General features: G+C 32.5%; 1 protein-coding gene across 1 annotated transcript; it reads left to right on the forward strand.

Moving 5' to 3' along the window:
• Positions 1-8721: 8721 nt before the first annotated feature.
• LOC150102802 (myosin light chain 1-like) lies at positions 8722-26242 on the forward strand. The gene is made up of 6 exons (XM_090399121.1): positions 8722-8847; positions 8992-9019; positions 11982-12122; positions 16415-16582; positions 20604-20690; positions 25987-26242. The coding sequence occupies exons 1-6, from the start codon at positions 8845-8847 to the stop codon at positions 26031-26033; spliced, it is 474 nt and encodes a 157-aa protein (XP_090255247.1). The 5' UTR covers positions 8722-8844; the 3' UTR covers positions 26034-26242.
• The last annotated feature ends 356 nt before the right edge of the window (positions 26243-26598 follow it).

The raw sequence follows: 26598 nt of genomic DNA on the forward strand, positions 1-26598 counted from the left end.
TTAATACCGCACCAATCATATGTACTTCTTAATAGCTGCTTTTTCTCTATTGGCCTACAATCGCGAACATCTTTCACTTTTCTTTAGTAATTTGTCAAGGAGTGTTCATTACGTATCTCAAGTCTTAAATTACTGGTAATTTTTGCTTGATATAATGGGAAAGAAGATGATTCTATTTGGGTAGATAACTTTGATTGCATACAAGGAAACCGCTCTGGAGGACAGAAGAAGTGATGGAGAATAGAAGCTTCTTGGTAAGTCATACCCATTTTCAGTTTTTTTTCTGAAAACTTTAGTTTCCGAAAATCCCCATATATCTCGCAGCACGATTTTTTAGCTTTAATTTTAGGAAAAAAGTGCGAGTTATAGTCGAGTAAATACGGTAATTTTTTTAGCTTTCAAATTGTTAAGTATGAATCATTGGTTAAAGACTGGATTTATAAAACGCACAAAAGAGAACAATATAGCAGCTATAGAAATAAGCAATTTCACTCCTTTCATTGATGATAAATTATTTATATTAAGTAAAAATGTATAGAATCTTTATAAATTTTGTTCTATTAAAAATAAATATTTTTTTTAGTTTAAATGTACATTTAAATTCAAATAAACAGACATTTACAATGAAATATATTTTTATTTATTATTATTATTATTTTGAAAAGGGTACTTTGAAAAGATACTTAGTAATAATGAAAATTAAAGAAGCGGTACAAGGATATCTGAAGTTTCAGAAACACTGATCTATCCAAAAATATTTAGTCTGAAACATAGGTGTATATTACGATATTCGTTTTCTTAAATTCCGCTTAGAATTTGGATAGACGAAATAGCGTCTATCCAAATATTCACTTACATTTTTTTCAGCGTCATTTCAATTTTGAATGTGAAACATTGAGTGTATTGTGTATTCTGTGTTTAAGTGACTTTGGACAATTTTCGACTTTGATTTTAATTGTGTACTTATTTTTGGATTTTTGATAGACAAATAAAATTTTTAAGATAATAGTTTATAAATTATAAACATATTAATCAGCTGATGGACCATAGCTAAAAATCCCGTATATATGTGGGGTAGACTATCTGCGCGTCAGACTGACTTGGATCGAATTAAATTAATAAACATAGGTTATTTATGAGCTATAAAACTCTTTAGATGATCTAAGCTTGTTTACACATACTGCAATTGGTCCTTTCTTTATATTTTTGGTGTATTTTTGCATCACTGAATTTTGTGCGTTACAGTGTTACTGTGCAGTTGCCTTTTGTTTCATAAAATATATTTATTATTGTTTAGTAAATTTTTTGTGAATTTGGATTACTATTCACGTAAAGTAAGTACGTCTATTATATTTTTGCTAGGTTTGAAAATCAGTTAAATTGTTTCATTTTAGTTAATTATCTTATTTTGAAAACAAAAGATTTTTTTATCTTATGCTGGGTAGACGTCTTGAAAATAAATAATTTTCAGTAAGAGATTTATTTATATATTTGTTCTTGTTCTGGTTGGAAGACATTGGGGTTGGGGTCCTTTTACTAATTTCTTTAATAAATAATTTCAATATTCTAGAAATTTCTTAATTATTAAACAATTACCAGAATGTAAAAAATATTAAATAAATATCACTGAGAAATCAATCAGTGGCTAATATCTCTACATGTTAATTTTCAAAAAATACCTAAAATGTAAGCATATTTATTATTCAAAACATCTGAAAAATCAAATTCTGTAATAAAAAAATATAAAAAAAAAGTCAGTCTTGGGCCATTCACTTTAAAAAAAAATAGTTGGTTAAGGGGTTAAAAAATAAGTTTAAGGGAAAATTTCAGAAATTATTATTTATTTTGGTGGACAACTTTTAACGCTCTTCTTATTTTAACTCTAACCAAGTGTGTGAACCCCTAGATGTCGGGAAAAAAGCCAAAGAAGTTATCTAGTGCACAAAACAGGAAAAGACAATTACAGTGAGTACAACTGGAACATAAACTGGCTGGATCGCTGAATAAATTTTTAACTTCAGGACCACATAAAAAACGAAGAACAAAAAGTTCTGACGAAGCAAGTATTCCGTATAGCTCTACTACAGAAAAAGAGAGGACACAAGATAACTATGAAGAAATAAATGTTACATGCGAAAATGAAACTGGCCTGACTGGACTGTCTACAGAAGTTGCAGCAGAAGAAATATTGGATTCCGATTCAGCGAAACACGAAACTTCAAATTTTAATGTTAATGATCCAGGTACTTGGCCGAATCATATAACTACCAAAGTTATAGATTGTTTAGTTGAGCATTGCCGCATCAAGTAGTTAATAAAGAATTTCCCAAAGATGAATCTGGCCGCAAGTTTTCCGATTCATACTATTATCGAACTTTAGCAAATGGAGAAAAACTTTTACGAAGTTATTTAGTTTATTCAGAATCGCGAAAATCGGTTTTCTGTTATTATTGCAAAATATTTGGTAGTCAAAATTCCCAACTTACTAACGAATATGGTTGTAACGATTGGCAACATTTGAGTCATACTAAAAATACACGACACAAGTTCCGTGCACATTAAAAACTGTTCAAAATACAGCGAACTTAAAATGTCGTTGATTAAGAAATGCACTATTGATTGCACACAACAAAGATTATACGAAACTGAGAAAAAATATTGGCAATCTGTTATAGAACGGTTAATCTACATAATACAATATTTATCAAGACTGTGTATATAGCTTTTAGAGGTTCTTCACAGAAACTTTTTGAAAATGATAACGGCAATTTTTTAAAGTTAGTAGAAACTGTCGCTAGATTTGATTCGACAATGGCAGAACACTTACATCACATCCAAACATCACAAAAAAGGAACATTGCTCATTATTTAGGTGATAAAATACAAAATGAAATCATCTGTATAATTTCTGAAGCTATAAAACAAAAAATTTTAGAAATGGTTAAAGAGGCGAAATATTATTCATTAATTCTTGACACTACTCCGGATATGAGCCACACAGAACAATTATCTATTGTTATTAGATTTGTTAATCAAAATAAAGATACAAATCTAGCAGAAATTCATGAACATTTCAATCTGTAGAAGATACCACTGGGGCAAGGACTATTTCAATTTATAAAAAATTATTTAAAATTATTGAATATTAACATTTCGGATTTACGCGTCCAAACTTATGATAACGGTTCAAATATGCGAGGCAAACATAATGGACTGCAGAAAAAAAAATCCTTGAAATAAATTCAAGGGCTTTTTTTATTCCGTGTGCTGCTCATTCATAAAACTTGGTAATTAATGATGCAGCTAAGATATTCTGTGAAACTGTAAAATTTTTTGGGGTAATACAGGAATTATTTAATTATTTTTCAATATTTGTGAAGCGTTGGGCTATATTAAAAAAAAAAACATATTCGTGTTTTAAAATTGAAACCACTTTCTGCTACTAGGTGGGAAAGTAGAGTAGAAGCAATAAAGCCACTTAAAAATAATATCAAGGAAATTTACCAGGCTCTTTTTGATGTTACGGAAGATGAAACTAAAGATATCGATTCTAGAGTTCAGGCAGACAACTTAATTTCAAAGATTTATTCGTTTAAATTTATTTGCTCTGTTCATGTTTAGTACGAACTAAGTCTCGTAAATGTTGCAAGCAAAATAATGCAGAATCCGACATTTGATATAAGAAAAATTACAGAAAATCTTGATTATGTTATACAAGAATTAAATACTCGCCGAACAGACCAATATTTTGAAAATATTATTAGAATTGCAAAAGAAGTAGCAAGCAATCTTAATATTGATCCAATTTTTCCAGACATTCGCAAAAGAACAAAAACAAAAATGTTTGGTTACGAAGCATCAGATGAGACAACGCATAATCCTAAACAAAATTTTAAAATAAATTTTTTCTTCGCGATTTTAGACACGACAATAACTTCAGTCACGGAAAGATTTATACTCTTAAAACAACATAGCGAGGACTTTAAAGTTATAAGAGACATTAGCAAATTAAAAGATTGGAGCGATGAAGATTTAATGAAACATTGTAAGATTTGCACTTAAAACTGAACGACAATCAAGATTATTCCGACAATCGCGATATTGATGGTATGAGTTTATTTGAGGAATTAAAAACTTTGCAATGTTTTATTAAAAAAGAATCGGCTCCTCAGGTTGTTTTAAATTATATATACGAAAATAAATTAACCGACACGTTTCCGAATACTGCGATTGTGATGCGTATTTATTTAACATTACCAGTATCCGTAGCATCAGGGGAAAGAAGTTTTTCAAAACTGAAACTAATAAAAAATTATGTCTGGAGAGCGTCTAACGGATTTATCAATTATATTAATTGAAAATAATATTATGGATTCATTAGACATTAAAGATATTATTAAAACTTTTGTGGCGGCTAAAGCAAGACGGATAAATATGTAAAATAAATCTACATTTTTATTAAAAGAAACACACGTATAAACCACAGTGAAAATTATTTAATTGTAAATATTTCATCCTAAGTATCTTAGGACATCATCAGTACAGTATTTAAACAAAAATTAGGAATAACATACAGTTAGGGCGCATGATTACAATAGAATCTCATGAAAACGTGCATAACGTGCTAAAGTAGTACAACAAAAAAAAAAAAAAAAAAAAAAAACGTTAATTATTTAACACAGTTTTGTATGATAATTTCCCATACTTTAGGAATAGTAAGAACGTCGTTGGGGTTTAGGTTTGGTCTGTGTAGTAGGGCTTCAGAACTTTCTTTGTATAAACGTTCATGTTTAAATAAAGATCTATGTAAAAGTTTAGCCTTTTCCCAATGGATCCTATGGTTTGGATTTTCAATTCCGTGTTGAGAGAGGCCAGATTTCTGCGGTTTAAGAAGACGAATGTGGTCTTGACGTTCCGAGATGCGTTTCTGAACAGACCTACCTGTCTGTCCAAAGTAAGATAATTTGCATGAGCATGGAATCTCATAAACACCAGGTAACATCAAGGGTGAGAGTTTGTCCTTAGGAGAAGGCAACAAGTTGTAAATTTGGTTGATAGGTTTGTAAGTAGTGGCAAAATTGTATTTCTTCATAATTTTAGAAAGACGTTCTGAGATGCCTTTAACGTAAGGTATGGGAATCCTATGCACTTCTTCCTGTCTGGTTTGATGTATGCAGGAGTGACTGATGATTTTTTGAGTTGTTTTGGGATTATATCCATTTAGGATGGCTGTATTTTTGATAACTTCTAATTCCTGGTTTAAAGATTCTTCAGAGGAGCAGAATTTGTGTGCTCTGGAAACTAGTAATTTAATAATGCCAGATTTCTGAGATGGATGATGAGCAGATTTTTTTTTTTTTTTGTTGTTGTTGTTGTTGTTGTTGTTGTACTACTTTAGCACGTTATGCACGTTTTCATGAGATTCTATTGTAATCATGCGCCCTAACTGTATGTTATTTCTAATTTTTGTTTAAATACTGTACTGATGATGTCCTAAGATACTTAGGATGAAATATTTACAATTAAATAATTTTCACTGTGGTTTATACGTGTGTTTCTTTTAATGATGATCGCCCCACAGGTTTCGTTATTTAAAAAAAAAAAAAAAAAAAATCTACATTTATATTAATTATATAGTTAAAAGCATATCTCCAAATTATCTTTGTTATGTAATATTTCTTTTTATATTCAAATAAAAGTAATTTTTGTTTATATATATATATATATATATATATATATATATATATATATATATATATATATATATATATATATATATATATATATATATATATATATATATATATATATATATATTCTGTTGTATTTATATATTAAGGAATAAACATTTTTGAAAATGTTTATTGTTAAAAATTCCTTATTAATGAATTTCAGTGATTACAATGTTCTACTACTGTTAATTAAAGTTTATTTTTATATATGCGTATAAACTGTTTTGTACTTTTAACAAAATAAAATTTTTCGCAAAAGTTTTTCATGGAAACTTTTTTATGGGGGCGCTGAAAAATGTTTTGCACAAGGGCGCCTCCTACCCATGCCGCGGCACTGCTTTCACAAGTAATGGCTACTCGTCGAAAACTATTAATAAGCATCTATACCACCGCCATCAAAACAACTCAGAAACACAAGACAACCCCAAAGGTTATATCTCCTTACCATACATCAGCTCGCTCTCCACAAAACTAAGAAGAATTTTACGGAAGTTCAACATAAAAACCTGTTTCTCTACTCTTCCTAAACTAAGATCGATTTTAAGCAAATACAAACAAGCTCACAACCATCTACAATTCCCAGGAGTGTACAAAATCACGTGTGACTGCGGGAAGCAATACTATGGCCAAACTGAAAAATCCATCCTCCTACGTCTGGAAGAACACCAGAGGGACATTGCCTATAAAAGAACTAGAGCAAGTGCCCTGTCAAGCCATGTACTATTTTCAGTAAACACAAATGATGAAGGCCGTCAACATGAGATAAACTAGGCAACAACTTCAAACCTTCATATATGCCGTTACGAGGTGGAGCGCCGCATAGTCGAGTCTAAGGAAATTGTTATGGATTATGAGCCTTCATCACATAAATAATAACCTTAGCTATAATCTACCGGACTCTTTCAGTTCTGCTATCCGATATATACTCTAAGACAATTATTCTTCAATGCTTGTAGTTTCACAAATATCCAATGTTAACATCTATAAAGAAAATCATTCAATTCTTTCTCTCTTAATCCTCAAGAAATGACGCTCAAAAAATAACCATCCTTTAAATAATAACCATTAAAATAACTTTAAATAAAGTTTAAAGCTATAACACTATTAGAAAAGTTGAAATAAAATAATTTAATATAATTGTAGATCAGAAATTTCCAAATTTGAGAATGGTTAGACCATCGTTGCGACTTATTTAAACCTAGCACGGACGTACACAAAACCGTTAGGATATCTTATATTCTGTTGTTTTCATTTTAAAATTCTTATTGGTCTTTTTTTACACTATAAATAGTAAAAAGAGACCAATGTTTTGCGACAAAGAAGACGAAATAGCTGTGTTGATTGAATATGATATATCCTAATTAAAGTATATCACTACTTTGATTTACGAGTTTTTTTTTTGTTTTTTTTTTTTCACTAAAATAAGCTCAACTTGTAATTTTAAAACAATCAGATTTATTAGATTTGCGGATTTGTAAACTGGGGAGACTTCATTCCCAAGTAAGCTTTACTACGTAATATACAGGGTGGCCCATAAGTCATAGAACATGCCATAGAAAGGGTCCACCTTTGTGACGCAACTGCGTAAGATTTTTAATATCACTAGATTTTTTTTATTAGTTTTGAAAAACCACATAACGTAAATGCATTCCATTTTCGGCTTCACAAAGACGGGCCCTTTCTACGGAATGTTCCATGACTTATGGGCCGCCCTGTAGTATCTAGAAATAGAATCGACATGAAGCTTATGTTTCAGAAATCAAAATTTCTTTTCATGTTTTCATCAGTGCATTTGTACACATGGTAACATAGGCAGCTGCCTATGAAATTATGGCCTTAAATATCTACTTTCTTCTGAACACAATTTTCCAAAAAGTAACCTGATATAATTTTACATAGCTTATACTAATAACATAATCATTGTAATGTATAATAAATGCCAACATAATGCTTAATTAACACTAACTTTATATTTGTGATGACATAAAAGCAAACTTGAAAACTGTGCCTATGGACGCGAACAACTTAAATCCAGGCCTAGTCTATTCATAATCCAATTATGAGTAATTATTTCTATATCACATTTTTGGGTTTGGCTCTTCTAAAGTAAGAGCCTCTTGATTTCAGTACTTTACTTTGAAGAAACTTCATCCAGGTCAATAGAGAATTTTCTGTTGGATATGTAATTCTCAATTCAAGGTCTAAAGATATATAAAACGCACTTTTCAATGGTTTACCTTTTGAATGGCGTCTATTGTCATTACGTAACATTCTCGCTCATTCTTTTTTTTCAGGCAGTCGTTAAATTAGCATCATTCATCTCTATTATTAGGCCGATACTAAGAGCTACCATACTTGTTGGCACTCCAGGATAAAATAATTCAGTTTTTTGTGTTTCCCTTAATAATTGTTACTGAAAAAAAAAGAAATCTTTTTAGCAAAAAAGTAAAGATAATAGAAGTGTCTTTATTGGGGGAGGCTAATTGGAATATTTAAAATGGATTGATTAGCATCAATGCACCGAAAACGGTGTGTGTGTTTGTGCAAATAAATTCTTGCTAAAATAATGTTAAAAAATGAATACAGAGCAGCCTAATTCAATCAGCTTAGGTGCCAGTTTAATTTAAATTGACGCCGCGAACGTTCTAAGTTTAAGTTACAGTCGCATTCGGCAAATCAAGACATTGTAAGGCATTCGTAAAAAAAAAAAAATTCCATAAGCGGAAGAAAAGAATGACTATTTCATTCGTAAAACACAAAATACATCGAAGTTGAAAAGTGCTTCGATTTTGTGCTAACTTTGTCTTCCTGCAGAAGTTTAAGTAGAATCTATAGCGAACAAATTATGTACATAACGATTTATTCTAGCTCTCAGACACTTAAAGTAAAGTCCTCTATTGGTTAGAAATGCTTACTTGTTAAGTTCGCTATCGGATACAGCTGCTTACTTGGTATAGTATGAAACTTCTCGCTCTGCTTATGTCGTGGTTTCAGCGCCACTGGCGCCATCTACCACACTATGTATAAAAGGTTGAAAACTGCTCTTCTTGATTTTACTGGCAGTTTAGTATCCGCGGTACAGTAGAATTCCTGTTGGTCCAACGTTACAAAAATGGTAAGTTTCGTTGTTTATTTATTTATTTATTTATTTATTTTAAGTCATAGCATATAATGATGAGTGGAATTTTTTTCATTGTATTTAATTAGCTTTTTTCTTATATGTGCTGTTTTAATATTCTTTTTTCTCCCCTTTTTGTAGGCAGATCTAAAGCCAGGAGAAATCGAAAGTATGAGTCATATTTTATCAACTTTTATCTCTTAAAATTAAAGTTGGAATTACACAACTTATAATATCAGTGTTACTTATTCACTTGTTTTAATTTAATTTCTAGTATATTAACTTTGTTTAACTTTATAGTTGGTGTTGGATATGACCTGCCGAACTACTAAGATATTGATTTTAAATTATCGTTAATAGTCAATGCGTATTCTTAATTTCCTGTTTCGACCAAACTCGATGTTTTTGTCTATCTTTGGTCTTAATTCAGACGAGTAAAAGTCGTGTAATTTCAGATAAAAAGGGTTAATAAACTTGTTATATATTCTATTAACGTTAAAATGACTTTAAATTCGCAGAACCTTATTGTTTTCGGATTTCAGCAAATACAATTATTTTTAATCCAAATATGGAAGAGAAGTATTCTTGACTGAAGCTCCTTTCTTGTGATGTTTTACTTTGTGCTGGTTCTAATCTTAGGATTGGAAAAGTGGTATTCTTTTATTATATATATATATATATATATGTGTGTGTGTGCTCTTCTCTTGCCTACATTTGTGTGTGAGTGAAAGATAGAGAGAATTAATGAATGTAGGCAGTCCCGCACTGTGCTGTTGTAGTACGGTGAAGTCAGCACAAAACCAGGACATTATTTCAATGGAGGAACATTCATCCTTGTTTTCGAAATAGTCATTCGTTTTCTCAGAGTATCTACGTGTGAAATAATACCATGAAAATTATAGGTGAATAAGAAATTCGAAAGAAAAATATAATTAGATCCGTAAACAATAGAATATTTTGTTTTCTTTTTATTATTATTTTATATTTTCAGTTAAATTTTAGCGTTTCTGAAAAGACACAAATAATTAAAAAAAAAAAAAAAAAAGAATTTGGTTTTCATGCTTCATTTGTTTTCTGGGGGCGTCCTTGAGTGGCTGTTTTACGAAATCATCCTTAGTGTTACCGCTAACCGTTATGCTTCCGTTGCCATATTTAGCAGACAAGACGTTACCAAATACGGCTAGCTTTGTAGGAGAATGAGCGAAATTCGTCACGCGCCTTCTCCGCATAACTTTGGCGAGGGTGGCTTGTAACCGGATCTTCTGTAACAAGGTGATGCATAACTGTGCTGCATCTGCAAATAGGGATCACGAGCTACTGGAATGAAACAAGTTATTGGACGATGCTTAAAAGAATGCGGCAGCTTTCTGTTGACCTCAGATTTCTCTTAATTGATTTAATTTATATTCGCATTGATTTAATTAATAAATTAAAAAAAAACAGAAAAATTGATCTTAAGTAATATATCACCAGTAACCTGAATTACTTTTTCGTATTTAAATGATGAACGGCGGAAAAACAGTAAAACAAACGTGACTTTTGATTTTTCTAAAAAAAAAAAATAAATAAAATAACAGTGACATCTTCAAAGTAGTTTATAATTTTCATATTATCGCCATTTTCCCATTATTTTCAGAACTTTAATAATGCACAGATTATTATTCTTATTTACTTACAATTTACATTTACTTAATTTACTTAGTAATTATGTATTTTACTTACAGTACTTAATTACTTGCGATTTACTTAATTACAATACAGAAAAAATAGATCGTAAACAGTAAATCACCAGTAATCCGAATTACTTTTTCGTATTTAAATGGTAGATAACATCGAAAAAAAAGTGTAAAAAAAAAAAAAAAAAACTAGAGCATAGAACATATACGATAATTATGTACGGCAAGAAACTCGTGAAATTGCATTTTATGCATGTAGAAAGTTTAATTGGTGCATTATGATTAACAAGAGGAAAGAAGGTAAAAGAGACATTCCAACTCTCCCGGTATATACGATAGAGTTATAATGTGGACCACTGTAATTGAAAATAAGAAAATATGGTCTCGCCTACTCTCTATAAGGAAATAAAAAAGGCGTTAGCTGATTTTTTTGTTTGTTTGTTTGTTTTTAATTAGGCTTTCGTTTTGCTGCAGATCGAGAGGAAAAAAAATATGACATCTGTACCGAGTTGCCAACGTAAATGTTTATAATCTCCCAGATGAATAACTACGGATAACGTAAGGAGAAAGTAGGACCTTACTTTTATAAGCAATGTCATTTAACTAAGAGTGATTTAATTCCTATGGTTCGCATAACAGTCCAAATATAGATATAATACTTAATGTAGTTCTCAACTTTGAACATATCTGAGATAAATGAAAACGTGACTTAACTTCCGAGTAAAAGTAAAATTTAGCTAGCGTAACGGTAGGCTGACCGTTCCACCGAAACGGCCAGAGCAGTGATAATGCCGCCGGTTTTCTTTGCCAGGTTTGTGTGTGCGCGCTCAGCTCATAATTTTAAATTTTATAATCATTGAATTCATCGCCTTCCAAAATTGTTTTGTTTTTATGATTATTTTATACAAAGATATTTATGCTGTAACTACCTTTTGATACATCGTTACTTATATATTTGGTTTTCACTTTCCGCATTGTTTTCCCACTCACATCGTTTTCTGTTTGTATTTTTAAGAATTTCATCTAATTATCATTAACTGATCTTCATATTATACAGGTATATCTGATTTATTATTCTTTCAGATAATTTTAATGAATAAATAACCCATTAATGTAATGAGTAGTGCTTGGTAATAAAAAAGGGGTAGCTCCTTAATAAACCTTAGCTTTATTATTTATTAAAAATCGTTACTTAATTACTTATTTTCATGAAAAAGTTATTTTCAATTTTAGTGTATTAGGTTCCGCTCATAGTAGTAAGCTGTTTTATATTATGTGACATTTTTCTAATAAAATTTGACACGAAATGCTGATGTGCATATTGAAAACATCTTATTTTATTGATTTCTTTTTGTTTATTTTTGGTTGTAAATAAAGTAATTTTATATTAGCCAAGTCTGTATTTACTAAAAACTGAAAGAGAATTCTTATAGCATAAACTTAAATATTTTGCAGGAGCCAAGGAAAATTTCGAAATTTATGACTTTGATGGCGAAGGGAAAATTGACTGCAAGTTCCTGGGAGATCTTCTGCGGTCGCTGGATCTTCGTCCTACTATTGCACTAATTGAGAAAAATGGTGGCACCAAAAAGAAAGGTACTGCCCAAATTTTTAAATTTTAGTACCCAAAATTTATTATTGCAGTTGTGTATTTCGCTTCTCGTGCCGCATATTTTAACGTACTTCATTACGTTTGCTTTTTTTTAGATCAAAATCATAAAATCGGCTTTTGTATATTTCATTCCTAAAATACTAGATAAATGAGCCAAATGCCATATGCTGCTTTAAAATCTGAATTGATTTTGTTCATACTTTATTTATATTTATATATTTGTTGATTACTTTAGCTTCAGTCCTGCATAGGGACACGAAGAAAATTAATGACGGTAACCCACTCCCGCAAACCCCGTTCACCGCAAACAGGCAAACCAATCAGATGAACACATGCAGTTAACAACAGACAAAATAATTTCAAAGCCTTAGTTGCTTCGTCATGATTCGAATTCTAAGGCAACCCACTTCTGTAATAAGTAGAAAATAAAAGTTTTTCAGAAACAGATTTTATTGTAGTTTTAAATTTTTACAATTTACCAATCGTGTTATTTATATTCCAGTCTTATAATATACTAGCCCATTATTATATCATTTAACTTATTATATATTATAATACTACAATAAAAAAACTGTTATTGTTATTCCTGGAGAGTTTTTTTATACATATGATTAAGAGTCATCACAAATTTTCCATTTCAAAGTAAAATCACACACACACACACAAGAAAAAAAAAACGTTTTTTCTTTTTCGCATTGAACAAGCCATTAAATCTAATTCCTTTAACTTTAATTTACAAGATTATATATTTGCTTTATACATTGGTGCCAGACTTTTTTTTGTTGTTCTGTGGTTTCTCTTCGAAATGAAAAAGTTTATGATCCGTGTTGGTTATAGTGTTGCTAATAACATTGCATTGTATTAAGAATAAAATAAAAAAACAGGCTTAGTAAACTTTAAAAAAAAATAAATAAAACTATAATATGAAGCATCTCTTAAAAAGTAAACTTTCTTTTTGTTTCAAACAGTGAATACTTAAAATAAATTAGGGTGGCTTGTTTCTAACTACGGACAAAAGAGTCAATCCTGAATCTTCCTTTGTAAAATTAAGTTAAACACTGTGGTATTGTGGTGCTTCAGAAACATGCACGTATCCGTCTCAAGATTAATATAACGCTATTCTGATTCATGTCTCTTTCTGAGCAAAGAATTTTGTTGCACCGCATGAACTTTGTAAATATTAAATTACTTCATATCTTAGGTAGGTTAAATAATCTCTTTCTTTTAGCTATATGAAGAGCCAAAGGCTTCAATTCGGCGACATATGACTTGTTTAAGTTAAGGGATATTACATCCATATCGTTTCATGCCGAATATAGTAGAAACTATATAAAGTTCGGCGATTCCAAGCGTAAACAAATACCTGGATACTGCAGCAACTGACCCTTAAGGTAGTGCAAGCTGAGGCAACTCATGTCTTTCTTTTAGTTTTCAAATTGACCAATAGGACACGGGCTCCGCCAAGGGAAATATCCGTCAAGCAACCAACGGCTACAGAGATATGACTAGATTGAACAGCTTCCTAAGTCAGATGTGTCTTTCTTACACGTCCAGTGCTGATTCATGCCGCCGTAAGCTAATTCCCTTAGCGTCCTGTTTGATATTGTTGATCCATCTCGTTCTGGATCTTTTCCTAACACCGTGTGGATCATGCTGATTTTAAGCAAGCAAACATTCTGCATTCTGAAACTGATTCGACCCTCGTACCCTTTCCTTATACAGAATACTGCTGAGAGGTTTCAGTCCACTTCTCTGGCATAACTCATCATTATTCACAAAGTCAGACTATCTCTTTAAACGCTGCTCATAAAAAAAAATCGATTCTCCAATTATCACTCTTACTCAATATCCACATCTCAGCTCTTAGCGCAAAACAGAGAGAACTAGACCATTGTAAATATAATTATTGCTCTTACTGCAATTCTTGTCTCTCCAAGCTTTCCATAAATTTCTGAATACTCCTGAAGACATTCCTAATCTTCTACCCACTTCATTCCTAACTTCACCAATATCAGTTATAGCTACCAAAATAACTAAAAAGGGAGATTTTCTGTATAGTACATCCTTTAACAATGACAGAGGACATCTTTATCACCGGTTTTCATTGCAGGATTTTCCGAATATTGATATCCAAACCTAGTTCACTCCCAGGATTATCAATTGCAACAAAAAAAAGGAGTTCATTTCTCCCACATTATTTTCGAATAAGGTGCGCAGCATAATCCAGATCAGATACTCTAAGATTCTTAGACTACTTTAGTTCTCAGTTCTACCTTTACATAGTCTTATTTATCAAAGAAATCAATTACAAGATTAAATAGAAAAGGTGATATGACACACTCCTACCGTACTACAGTTATTTTAAAACATTCACTATACTCGTTATCAACTTTAACGCAAGCCTCGCTGTTATCATTGAAAGCCATCATAATGCTAATACGTTTGTCAAATATTCCATAAGTTCTCATAATCTTCCATAAATTTTATCTATTACCCGAATCAAAAGCCTTTTTTGAAGCCAGCAAAACATCTAATCAGAGGGTTCTGAAATTTAAAGAACATTTCCCAAGAATTTGCCTTGAGAAATACACGTATGTTTCTGAAAATCTGCCTTAATGAAAATATTTGATCAATGCAGTTTGTTTTCCCATTCTGAATCCACCTTGTTCATCTCTAAGTTGCTTCTCAGCCATGTCTTTATTCTCCTGAATATAACAATACAGACTACCAGGAGTAGCTAGGTTTTGAAGCTCTTGTGAATTCTTAGCTACACGCTCTTTTTTCAGTGTGACAATTTCGACAATTGATAAAATATCCAGTCACTGGCGCCCTTTGATAAGGTGCCCTTCCCAATTGCCCCAGTAAAGAGGACTTTGTCTTTTATGAAAAATAAGCTAATTTTCCTATAATTCTCACACTCCACACATTAGCCTTTCTTATCAATTGTCACTATTATACTCAAATTGGTAAAATTCCCAGAGTGACAGAAAATGTTCAGGATCTCAGGCCAGACAGGAATCATCAAAGAGTATAAAATCAAAACATCGTTCAACTCCTATTAAATTTCAGTCCTTATTTCGTTCTATAAAACCTAAACATGAGCCATTAAAATATCCTTGGTTTATGCAACGAACTAAGTTTTAATGGTCGTTAACAATAAAAAAAAATAATACCTATTAATATAAAACACATATGTAACGATGACTGAAGAAATACAAATTTTCAGACGAAAACTAAGAAACCGTTATAGTATCAACAATAGAAGCACGAGAAGTTAGAGAAGTGTGACTTGCGTCATTTGTTTTCAAGCCTTATTGGGTGGGATTAGCCGAAAGGTTAGTCAAGTATGTTAAGAAACATGCATGGATTGTTAATGCGCAAACGTTCTGTCTCAGTTTTTTAACGATAATTTGTATTTCTGTCGTCATATTTATATTTACACACTGGAGAAGTCACTCGTCCACTTTGATGAAGCTAGTCAGTGATCTTGATGTTTTTTATTTGTTCACGACTAATAAAAAAACCAATTCGTTGCATAACTAGTAGTGGTCGTAATGATTCCTTTATCAACACATCTTCTGGTGTATTACTGCCTATGGTGGAAAAGCATACCGGACAGAGAAACTATGGCCATGCTCTTTCAGGATGTATGATATCTTTATCCGACCAAGATGATGACCAAGCTGAGAGTCGCTAAGCGCAGTATTCTGAAATATCGAAAATCTTACATCATTGCTGCTAGTGAATGAAAAATCTTTAAAGCTACAGGGATCATGTTAAATCCCCAAGCATAAATCCATGTTTTGATTTTTCTGATTAATATAAAGAGAATATTTAACTACTTTGCAAGAGAGTGGAAAAGAAAGCACCTAGCCATGCACAACAACATGCATATGCATAGAGCTGTTTTAAATAGCCAAAGAGCCTGTACAATACTGTATAGGCTCTTAATAAAACAGGCCGCATAACATTAAATTTATTTATTTATTTATTAAATTCAATATAAATAAAATAAATAAATGTATTCTTGTTTCGTTGCTTATTGTTTCCTTATTGTTTATTTGCTCAATTATTTATTCAGTGAAATCTACTTAAAGTTTAAGTAGATTTCACAGAAAATTGTTTTAAGGCATTCATTCCCTCCCCCTCTCTTCCTATACCAGAATTTTTCTTGTTTTGCAATCATATACTTTGTGTAGAATAATTAAACCATTGTGTTAATTGGGTAACCAGAAATATCAGTCATTGTGATTTTATTTCCTTTGTGTTCACTTAGGAGAGAAATCATTGAGTTTTGAAGAGTTCTTGCCAGTATTTAGCCAGATAAAGAAAGAAAAGGAATCTGGAACATTCGAAGATTTCATGGAAGGACTTAAAGTTTATGATAAAGCAGAAAATGGCACTATGTTAGCTGCTGAATTAGCCCACGTTTTATTATCCCTTGGTAAGTTCCATGAAGGAATGAATTGAGATTCATGAATTCGTTTGAAACATTGCATCTTAAAAAAAATTAAACAGATAGAAATATGGAATTAAACAGATAGTGCAAAAGTCTCTATGAGTAAAATAAAATTTTATCATGATTTCCTTTAGCTATTAATTTAGGCAAAAATTATACTTGTGCAGTACCAGTGTCACATAAGATTATACGAAATGTTGTTCTCAGCATGTGCATGTTAAGAATAACATGGAAAATTATGCAGATTCAGTATTTTTTACAATATTAGTTAAACAAAAATTTCTTGTTATTGCCAACAAAGGTGCACTATGGAAATGGCATTTGCTTCCCCAGTAGACCAACAGAATTGACCATTCTAAAGCCGATTCTAGTAGTTGAGTAGAGGAATTTTTTCTTGGCTTTTTTTCCCACATGTTCCCGACTCAGTCATCCCTTTCTGCTAGAAAGTCGGATTTTAATCCCGCAACTCAAGAAAATCGATTGTAGAATTCGAACTATTTCAGATAATAATATATAGTATTAGGATTAAGGACTACGAGAGACCAGAAATTGTCTGCCATTCTTTTCTTCCGAATGTTTTTGGATCATCTTGGGCGAGCTATTGAAGTCCATTGATTTTTTTAAGGGGGGGGGGATAAATCTTCTTCTGTTTGAGTGATAAAAGGCGTCAGTTTATTTACTCCATTTTTTAAATTTATATTCTATTACAAGAAAAACATTCACCTAAAGTTTCATTCGAGTCCGTATACTGTTCCTTGAGGAAATTTGATTCTCTTCCAGAAACAGCCAGAAAATTGTGCCTCACCATTGCGGTAAATAGACTACCAGACAAAGTCCGAAATGCTGGTGGATGTTATTCAAGTCATGTCAATCTCTTCGATCCATGTATGAAAAATATTCTACTGCTTAGAAGTGCCCAAAGGATTCTGAACTCTGTGACTTCTCACCAGTGATTTAACTAACATATGAGGAATCCCCACAGTGAGGTTACCCTTGAGCTTAATGAGTGTTATGAAATCTGTAAAGTCCCCCCCCCCCCTCCATGTTAAGTTCTCAAGGAGTCCACTGAAAGCTTGTTGTGGAATGATCAAAATTTTTGGTTACTTCACTGTACAATATATAAGGTGTAATACTACCAACCGTTAAAATAAACCGATAAAATGAATGGGAGTAGAAAGTTTTAAGGCTCGATGAGGTGCGAATTAGTCAAGGGACCGTTGTATTTTGTTTACTAACAGCTTGCTTTCTCCGTTGAACTGAAAATAATGAAAAGAGATCATTCCTCAACAAATACGTAAGTGTAACAGAAGAGTACAGTCTGCCAGTTTATTTTTTGGCACTAGATTTGAATGGTCCTATTATTACCGCCGAAGAAAGAACACAGTTAAAACATAAGGTTATACATTGTGTGTAAGTTATTTACATCTGATACGGTTAACGAAAATTTGTCGTATATCGTAATTTTCTTATTTTATTTTACTTTTTTTAACACTAAAAGTTACTATAAATGGAATTTCAAAATAGCTACTGTTTCCATAGTTGCAATATTGAATAAATGATCTTTTGGTTATTTTAAATCTTATATTCCAATATTTTTTTTTCAGGTGCGTGATTATAAGTGGAATTTATAGTTACGAAACAAAATGCAATTCTGCATCAATAAATAATGCCACTAAACATGCTCTTCCAGAATATACTTTTTTTGTTAATTACTTGAACACTGTGGTCTAACATCGTGAAGTCAGTCCATTTCTTTCATAGCTTGAACGTTCTGAAAACGGAAAGGGAAATAAATATGGTTCCAAAACGGTAGGAAAATAACCGATTGTCCTTTCTCCCCCCCCCCACCCTAAAAAAAAGCAAAAAAAAAAAAAGCGTTATTACTACAAAAGGTTTGACATTTTTAGCGTTTCGTTGATACTCTTAAATAGTAAAGTAAAAAACATGAAACTGGTGCAGCTTATTTTGCAATAAGAGTGATGATGTACGTAATGCATTTCGCAGCGTAGATTATAAAAGCTATCAAGCAGAATATACCCCCCCCCCCAACACACAGATAGTCATAGCGTTGTGTGCCATGAGTACTGTTACGGTTTCAAGAGTTTGATCACGGTTATCGAGGCCTGAGTTCGATCGCTGCTAAATTTTTGTCGAATGAAGGTAGTAAAATAATCTGGCGAAGTATGTGGATCTGTTTTTAATAAAATAGAATACAATAGGGTGAATAAAATATTTTAGATGAGTAACGTGTTTGATTGGTCCAAAATAAAAAATAAAAATTGGATAGGATAAAGTTATTGAATAAAATAAAATAAAATAAATGTTGGATAAAATAAAATAAAAAAGATATGGACTTTTTTCTAATAAAATAAAAATCCAGAAATTACATCACAAGCACATCATGACTAGCAAAAAAAAAAAAAAAAAGCAAAAAAGCACATCTGTATATACATTATGTTTACATTACATCCATGTTGGTCCTGCTAACTAAGTTTTCATGAGTTTGTGCTTTTATGATTTGGATGAGATATATACAGTCTTTTTTTTTTTTTCCCCCTTGAGATTCTTGGTAGCTTCTTTCCTCAGTATTTTCTGGAACTTAACATCCCGGAACAGCTATGTATCAGTTTTAAATTTCACAGATATCACAGTTTTATCTTCCTATCAATTTACTTCTTACACATCAAAAAAAAAAAAAATAATAATAATAATAAATAATTAACACATTTTTTATTTTTTCTGCAAAGCAGTCCCAATTCTACATTCTCTACACGACATCTGAGTGGTCCATGCCTTCTACGAAACGGGATACTTCAAAGTTCACTGCCGCAAATAAAGATTTTTCATTGACATATATTTATTGGATAAACTTTTTTACTTGCATTCAGGATTTGTCGTCACTCGTGTAATATGAATGGTACCTTTCTGGAGTACAATGTACATGGTGGAAGGGGTCCAAGAATTGGGACAGCTGTTTTTCTGGATACCGGCCAATAACTTCTATCCGTATATTGGCCAAACCTGATATGTTAAAGAATTATTATTATATCTAAGTCTGCTACTAATGTTCTTCACTCTCTTATATTTTTACAACTTTGCGAATCGTCTTCCTTGGAAATTTTAATTTTTGTAATTCTAACCATCACCCCTTTATGCATTTATATCGAAATACTTGCTGTAGCTTAACAAACTCGAAATAATTGTTCATCTGCCTGCTAAGGTACTTGATTTGATAATTCAACTACTTTCCTAGTAGACACTCGAGTATCTGCTTATAGCTATCTATTTATTTATTTTTATGGAGTATTACCCTCACAACTATGGAATTCTTTCAGATTCAGAGTTGTGTTGTGTTTTTCTATTAGTTGTGTTGGTTGGAATTACAACCGAAGCAACTAAGGCAATGTAAAACCGGTGTATTTGCATCTGCTGACTGCTTCTGTTAAATGTGTTCTACTGAAGATTTGCCAATTTTACCGAATGCAGAACCCGGTATGAGACCGGATAACTCACTTTCAATTGAAAAGCCCTTATAAAGGTTCGTCGCTTGGCAAACGGTATTCGAAACCAAGTTTTCTCCATTCATCCTCACAACTGAAATAATTGATATGGTGGAAACGTCATACACCATTTCACTTTTAATTCTTTTGTTTTAATCAAACACGTTAACAGTTATTATAAAAGCCAAATATTTTGTCTTCTAAAATAGTGGCAGTTGATGATGAAATATCATTTATTCCATACAATTTACACATTTCTAGAATCAGCAGTATTTCTTAATTTGTTCGGATATCAAACTGCACTACTTTATTTGTTAGGATATCGAATTTAATTTGTTGTATTTATAATATTAAAAAGGAAGTAATTAAAGTAAAAAGAAAAAAAAATCATGTATCTGAAATTACATAAGAAGAAACGGTTTTAATAATTGAGTGTTGAAACTTTGAGTGATGTTTGGTGTATCCATTATGTATAAGTTATTTTTAATGTTGTTTCCATTTCGCAGGTGAAAGGTTAACAGACCATGAATGCGAAGAAGCGTTGAGGTCTTGTGCAGGTCAAGAAGATGATGATGGTTTCATAAAATATGAACGTAAGTTAATGGATTTTTTAAAGTACTCATGTGTTTAGATAAAAACTTGAAAACTATTGTATTTCTACTGTTAATACATTTCAGAGTTTACCCATTGCTCTTGAGACATCTTGTTTCTCTGCTGAATGCAGCGATTTCCATTCAGCATCTCAAGATCAGCTTTGCCAGTTCACCGCTCTCTCTCTCGAGAAGAAGAAGAAGAAGAAGAAGAATGAAAAACTAGAAAAATTTCTTGAAGTCGTCGGATGAATACTAATACTCCATTTTCTACTGAATATAAGTCAAAGACTTATATTCAGTAGAAAATGATTTCATTCTTCCAAAGCCATCATAAGTAGCAAAACTATACATACTTATGAAATATTACTATTTCACAGGTACAGTTTGAAGCAGAAGGAAAAACTAGAGACTGCACTTGAAATCCACTTATTTTGCAGAAATTACAGAGGAAATTAATTTGATTTGATATGTTTGCTGCGATTCGGTTCTGGAAAAAGTGTTTTCTTCCGATTTCGCCTATTGTTGATGATTAGTAAGCCTGTAGGCAATCTAACGAACTACTTAACGAAGTGGTCCGACGGAGTCAGCTCGCAAGACCGTCGTCCAATCCAAATACAGATTTCAAGTCTGCAATCCGAAATAGTCTACTTCAGGGACGTCACAAACTACTACTGAAACAACATGACTCAACCCATGCCATCAAATTCAGTTGAATTGTTATGTTACATGAATAAGAATTACTATGTGGGAAAAATCCTCAAAAGCAGATCTTGAGGATGAGAAACAACAGCAACAACAAATTAAATAAATAAACACCGAGAGTTATATCTGGTGAACGCAATGGTTTATCAGTACTGTATTCTTAATTTGAAATCTTTAAAAAAAGAAAATGCATTTCTCTACTAGAGAGCAAGAGATAGCTGGGAATTCTGTTGTTGTTGTCAGAGCCGTACTTATGCACAGGCGCACGAGGGTCCTAACAATGAGGTGGGGATCCCAGAGTACTCAACCACCTTGGATCCTATCAGCCTCGGGAAAAGTGTAAGTATGGCCCTGGTTGTTGGGAATTCAGAATCAGCGCTTATTAACTTCATGTTTGCCAGTTATTTGCATGGAACAAATGAAACAAATGGATCGATTTAAAATTTCGAGGAAAATTATCTGGCAGTTTTTTTTTTTTTTGGAAAATCCGACAGTAACTGCATCCTCGCATGAAAAGAAAACTTATGTTTCACTGCGCGAATAACACCGGCAGTAGACGCATTCAGTGAGTGATTTTAAATTCAACGTCACAATATTAATCGTTTCATTTGAATCTAATCTGAATGTAATTCACGCCTAACACTCTGATCTTCTGGCACTGTTAAAGCTTACCTCAGTCTCGACAATGTACCTTGATTGAAAAAAAAATCTGGCTCGAATTCCGTCTTGAGCGTGAATAACATTTATTAAGGATGGGTTTTCATCTAAAGTTGAGTTGGTAGTCTCCCATACAGAGGTGACAGACTTTGTCCTCCAGTATACGCGGGTTTTTCCATCCTACAAAACTGGCAAACCGGCCCAGTACACAAACAATTAGCAGACAGTACATTGACATCATAGTCTTAGTTGTTTCGGCTATACTTCCAAACAACTTCATATTGCACTAACTTCTAGATTACTGGTAGAAGATTTGTGGTTAGAAGATTGTTTATAAAATCGCATATGTTAAGTAATATATCTTAATATCAGGAACATGTCGGTGATGTTACGTTGTTCACGTATATTTTCCAAATTTTCTTTGTGGAATTTGTGCTATTACACACATTTCGTGTTGAGAATTGAAGGCTTTGACTGATGCAGGTTTTGATGCAGTTAATTTCAAAAATTTTAATTCTCTTCTAATATCTTTAAAACTCATTTCGATATGTGCTTAGGGATCAAGTGTAGATTCTAGAACCTACATCCGAATACGCATATTTGTAGATAGTTCGCTGATGCTTACCAACTTTTAAATATCACACCTAACACCAAAAGAATTTCAAACAATTCAAACCATGTGTGAACATTTAACAAAAAGCTGTGAATTCTTCAATAAACATGCCAAACTATACAATGATTCAAGAAAATGTGAGGTTAAGAGATTTTGGCGAGTGTATTATGCGTGTTCACTAGTTGGGTTGTCCATTTTGTGAGAAGAAAAGGCATAATGTTATCAAGAATCGACAGTACGTAAAGGATATATTAATCTATCTCTATACGGCTCTTAGTTGCATTCAGGAGGGGGGAAAAATGCTGTGCTTTTATTTGAATCATAGCAGCATTGGCAGCAAGTCTGAGAGCAGTTAACGCAATGCTTTCCAAAACAGAACAACAACAAAATGTTGAAAGCGATGGGTCCATATATTTTCTGCTTGCATATGCCCTCCCGCGTTCTGATCATTGCTGCCCATTTAGTTCTCTGGAACACTCGGTGCCAACAAAAATATTAATGCTGCACTTCCCCGGAAACAGCAGTCTTCATTCTTGTAACTAGATACTCTTCTCTTCCGTTTTTGGACGTCTATTTTTGGAAAGTGTGGGAGGAGTGTTAGAGTAAGTGGAAAAAATAGCTCACTTGCAACTGATGCCTCACCTCCTCCCTCATACGCAGTCACCTAGAACGAGTGCAGGATGTCATCTGGGCGATTTTAATATGCGGTGGTTGGGGGTTGGGACGCAATCTGGACTCTGCAAAAAACTCTAACTTCGACAAACTTGTTTTATTTATCGAAATTTTTAATATGAAATTAATAGTGTTGAAAATGCATAGTTAGTGAAATAGCTTTCGAGACTTACTGTGATATGAAACAAGTAGTATATGTATTATCATATAAGAATGAAATAAAAATGCGTCAAATAATAACTCTATCAAATAATAGAATTATTGCTACCATATCAGAATGATGATTGCACGGAACTTTGATAACTTCGAGTCTCCTAAGGAAGCTTGACAAATATCAAATAATATTTTGATTATTTAAACGCCATCCTAACTCTCCCAAACCTATCAGTTGCAATAGCTACTTAATGCGAATGGGATGAAATAGTACATGTACGAATTGTCCTTACTATCAGCTTCTAACGTGTACTAGAACAGAGAGAGAGAGAGAAAGGACTGAAACTAATACTGTAATAGACACTATGGGTCAAAATTACAAAAATTCTTGTGGTATCCTTCAAAGTACTAATTATTTAATTCAAGGAACATATCTCAGGTATGACTCGACTTCGGCTGAGAACGCAATTGCTTTGATTCGCTGCTCAAAAACCATCTTAGATATATTGTTCAGCAAAGTTGAGACATGTCCAAGAAGATTTCCACGAATAATATAGAAAAATCCGTCTCTGTTTTGAAATCATAAGAGAACTTGTGATTTCTAGATTTTTTTTTCTCACGATTTTACTCCTTATAATTTTATTATCCTCTTCATCATTTATTTTTGTCCTAGTGCTTTCTCGTAGCCACACAAACCGTTGGCCTACAGTGATTATGTTTTGCATTTTATTTATGCATGAAAAGTATTTTAATAATAATAATTTTTAGTAGAGTAATTATTTAAAAAAATCAGAGAATATTACATTGTAGATGCCTTACTGGATATGCATTCCAAAGATTTTCATTAAATACGTCCTTAATTTATATTAATATTTCAAAAGAACTGCTGATATTTTTGCCTTACTGAAACTGGAAATAAGCTACCCAGCTTATTTCCAGATTCAGTAAGGCAAACTTTGTTGTTGCATGCTGGGGTCTGTTGAAACTCGTTACAAACTGCCATAGAGAGAGAGAGAGAGAGAGAGAGAGAGAGAGAGAGAAACTGCAACTTAAATTAACTTTAAGCCTGCATTGAATTAACTGCCAAAGCAGGCTTCTAGAATGCATATTCGGCTATTATTGGAGATCCATCAGTTGCGCTTCGTAATGATCGAAGCCGTTATATTGTTCGAAACCATCTTATCATTTATATGGCATGTTGCCAGAAGCGGATTACCTTAATCACTCCTTGAGAAATCTCTGATTAGGATCATATGTATGTACTGACGGTTTAATAGAATGAAAGTAGAACAAAGAAATTAATTTAACAATGGGTTAACGATTCCAGTATTTCGTCTGTCACAGACATCATCGAAGTACGGCATAAAAGTGTACCACGCAAAAAAAAAAAAAAAAAGAGCAAAACAAAGAAGGATAAATGATTTCCTTTAAAGCTTCAAGTCCTGGAAAGGGCTCTCTCTCTATGAACATTACTAGACAGCCTTGGGCATGGAACACAAGGTTCACATTGAACACATCGGTGTACGTTGACAGTTTCATCCCAAAGTAACTGATGTGAAAAAGCTTCATCATTTGAGTTCACTGAAAATAACACATTACTGGACAAGGCACTGGCTCGAGTTCTGTTGCAGGTAATGTCTCTCTGGTGTTCCTCTAAACGGAGTTCGATAGATTTCTCCGTTGGTCCGAAGTATGGCTTACCGCAATCACCAGGATATTTAAGATTATTGTGTTTAGTTTTAGGATGACTTAAATTGATTTTTCTTCAAAATTCTCTAGATAAATGTTGGCAAGAAAGGAGACAAAGGATTTCCCATCGCTAGTCCTGAATTCTGTTTATAAATTTAGTCTTCAAATTTAAAATAACCTGAGTTAACGCAGTGTGATAGTAATGCGAAGATCTTCTTTGAAACTTTCTTCCTTAAAAGAGTAAGAACTTCTTCAGTGGGGGCATTAGTGAATAAGGACACTACGTCAAAACTAGTCATAATATCCGAGTTAGTGACTTGAAAGTTTTTAAGTTTCGATATAAAGTCTGTTGTATTTTTAATAAAGGAAGTAGAATTTCCGGTAAAACATTTCAGAGAATATGCAAGAAATTTTGACAGGTTATAAGTCGGAGAGTCGATACCCTCTACTATAGGTCGAAGAGGAATATTCTCTTTATATGAATTTTTGGTAGACCATACAGTCGTGGCATTGGAGGATGTAGTGATCGGAGGGAAAGAGTTCTGATGTCGTTCTTAGTAGATTATTGATCCGGTTGTAGAGTGCTTTGGAGGATCTCTATCAAGAAGGGGATTTTTGCTTCCCATTTTTGCTAACTTTTATGCTTAAACAAGTGACATTGAGATCTTTTTTTTTTTTTAATTGAGTCATATGTTCTATTAGAAAGCTCATAGTTTTTCATTAAATATTAATTAATAGTAAATAATAAGTGATTTGTATGTATTAGATGGCCAATTTCTTATTCTTTTTATTATTGTTATTATTTTGCAGCATTTGTGAAATGTGTGATGACTGGGCCTTTCCCCGAGGAAAAGTAAACCCACGGTTCTCTTCGCCTTAGACGATGCCATAATATAACAAAAAAAAAAAAAAAAAAAGATTTATCTCCAGAACAAGAAATTCCAAAACATTTTGTTACAGATTATGCCTTCAGCAATGTTGTAATATTTAAAGATGTAAATGCAAAAGAATTTTCTAATATCAAAATTAAGAAATAAAACCAAAACGGGAATTGTTTGTACTGTTATGTATTTTACCTTTTCTCAGTTTTTTTAAAAGGTCATGCAATTAACACACACACACACACACACACACAAACCAAAACATTATCATTACCTACCTAGTAGCGTATTGGATCTACTTTGGTTGACATAACCGCTTCCGCCCGTCTTGTCATTGATCCACTAGACCAGGGGTCGGCATGCGGCCAAACGTGCATTTCTGGCGGCCCATAAAAGGTTGGCCATACTTACATGGCATGTGACCCGTATCTTGAGTTATTTAAATAATACATTTTATTTAAATTATACATGTGGTCATGTACCGGATTCTGACTGAAGCATTCGAACACATGCACGCCATCAAACACGAATGGTCAAAGGT

Source organism: Typopeltis vanoorti, chromosome 10 (genome assembly GCF_054136105.1).
Source record: "Typopeltis vanoorti isolate ZY-2024b chromosome 10, IOZ_Tvanoo_1.0, whole genome shotgun sequence".
Lineage (NCBI taxonomy): Eukaryota > Metazoa > Arthropoda > Arachnida > Uropygi > Thelyphonidae > Typopeltis > Typopeltis vanoorti.

What these genes read in the sequence shown, in the direction of transcription:
- LOC150102802 (XM_090399121.1), top strand. An exon ending in TGGTGGCACCAAAAAGAAAG is followed by an intron (nt 12,123 to 16,414) that starts GTACTGCCCAAA and finishes GTGTTCACTTAG; the next exon opens with GAGAGAAATCATTGAGTTTT. An exon ending in TGGTTTCATAAAATATGAAC is followed by an intron (nt 20,691 to 25,986) that starts GTAAGTTAATGG and finishes ATTATTTTGCAG; the next exon opens with CATTTGTGAAATGTGTGATG.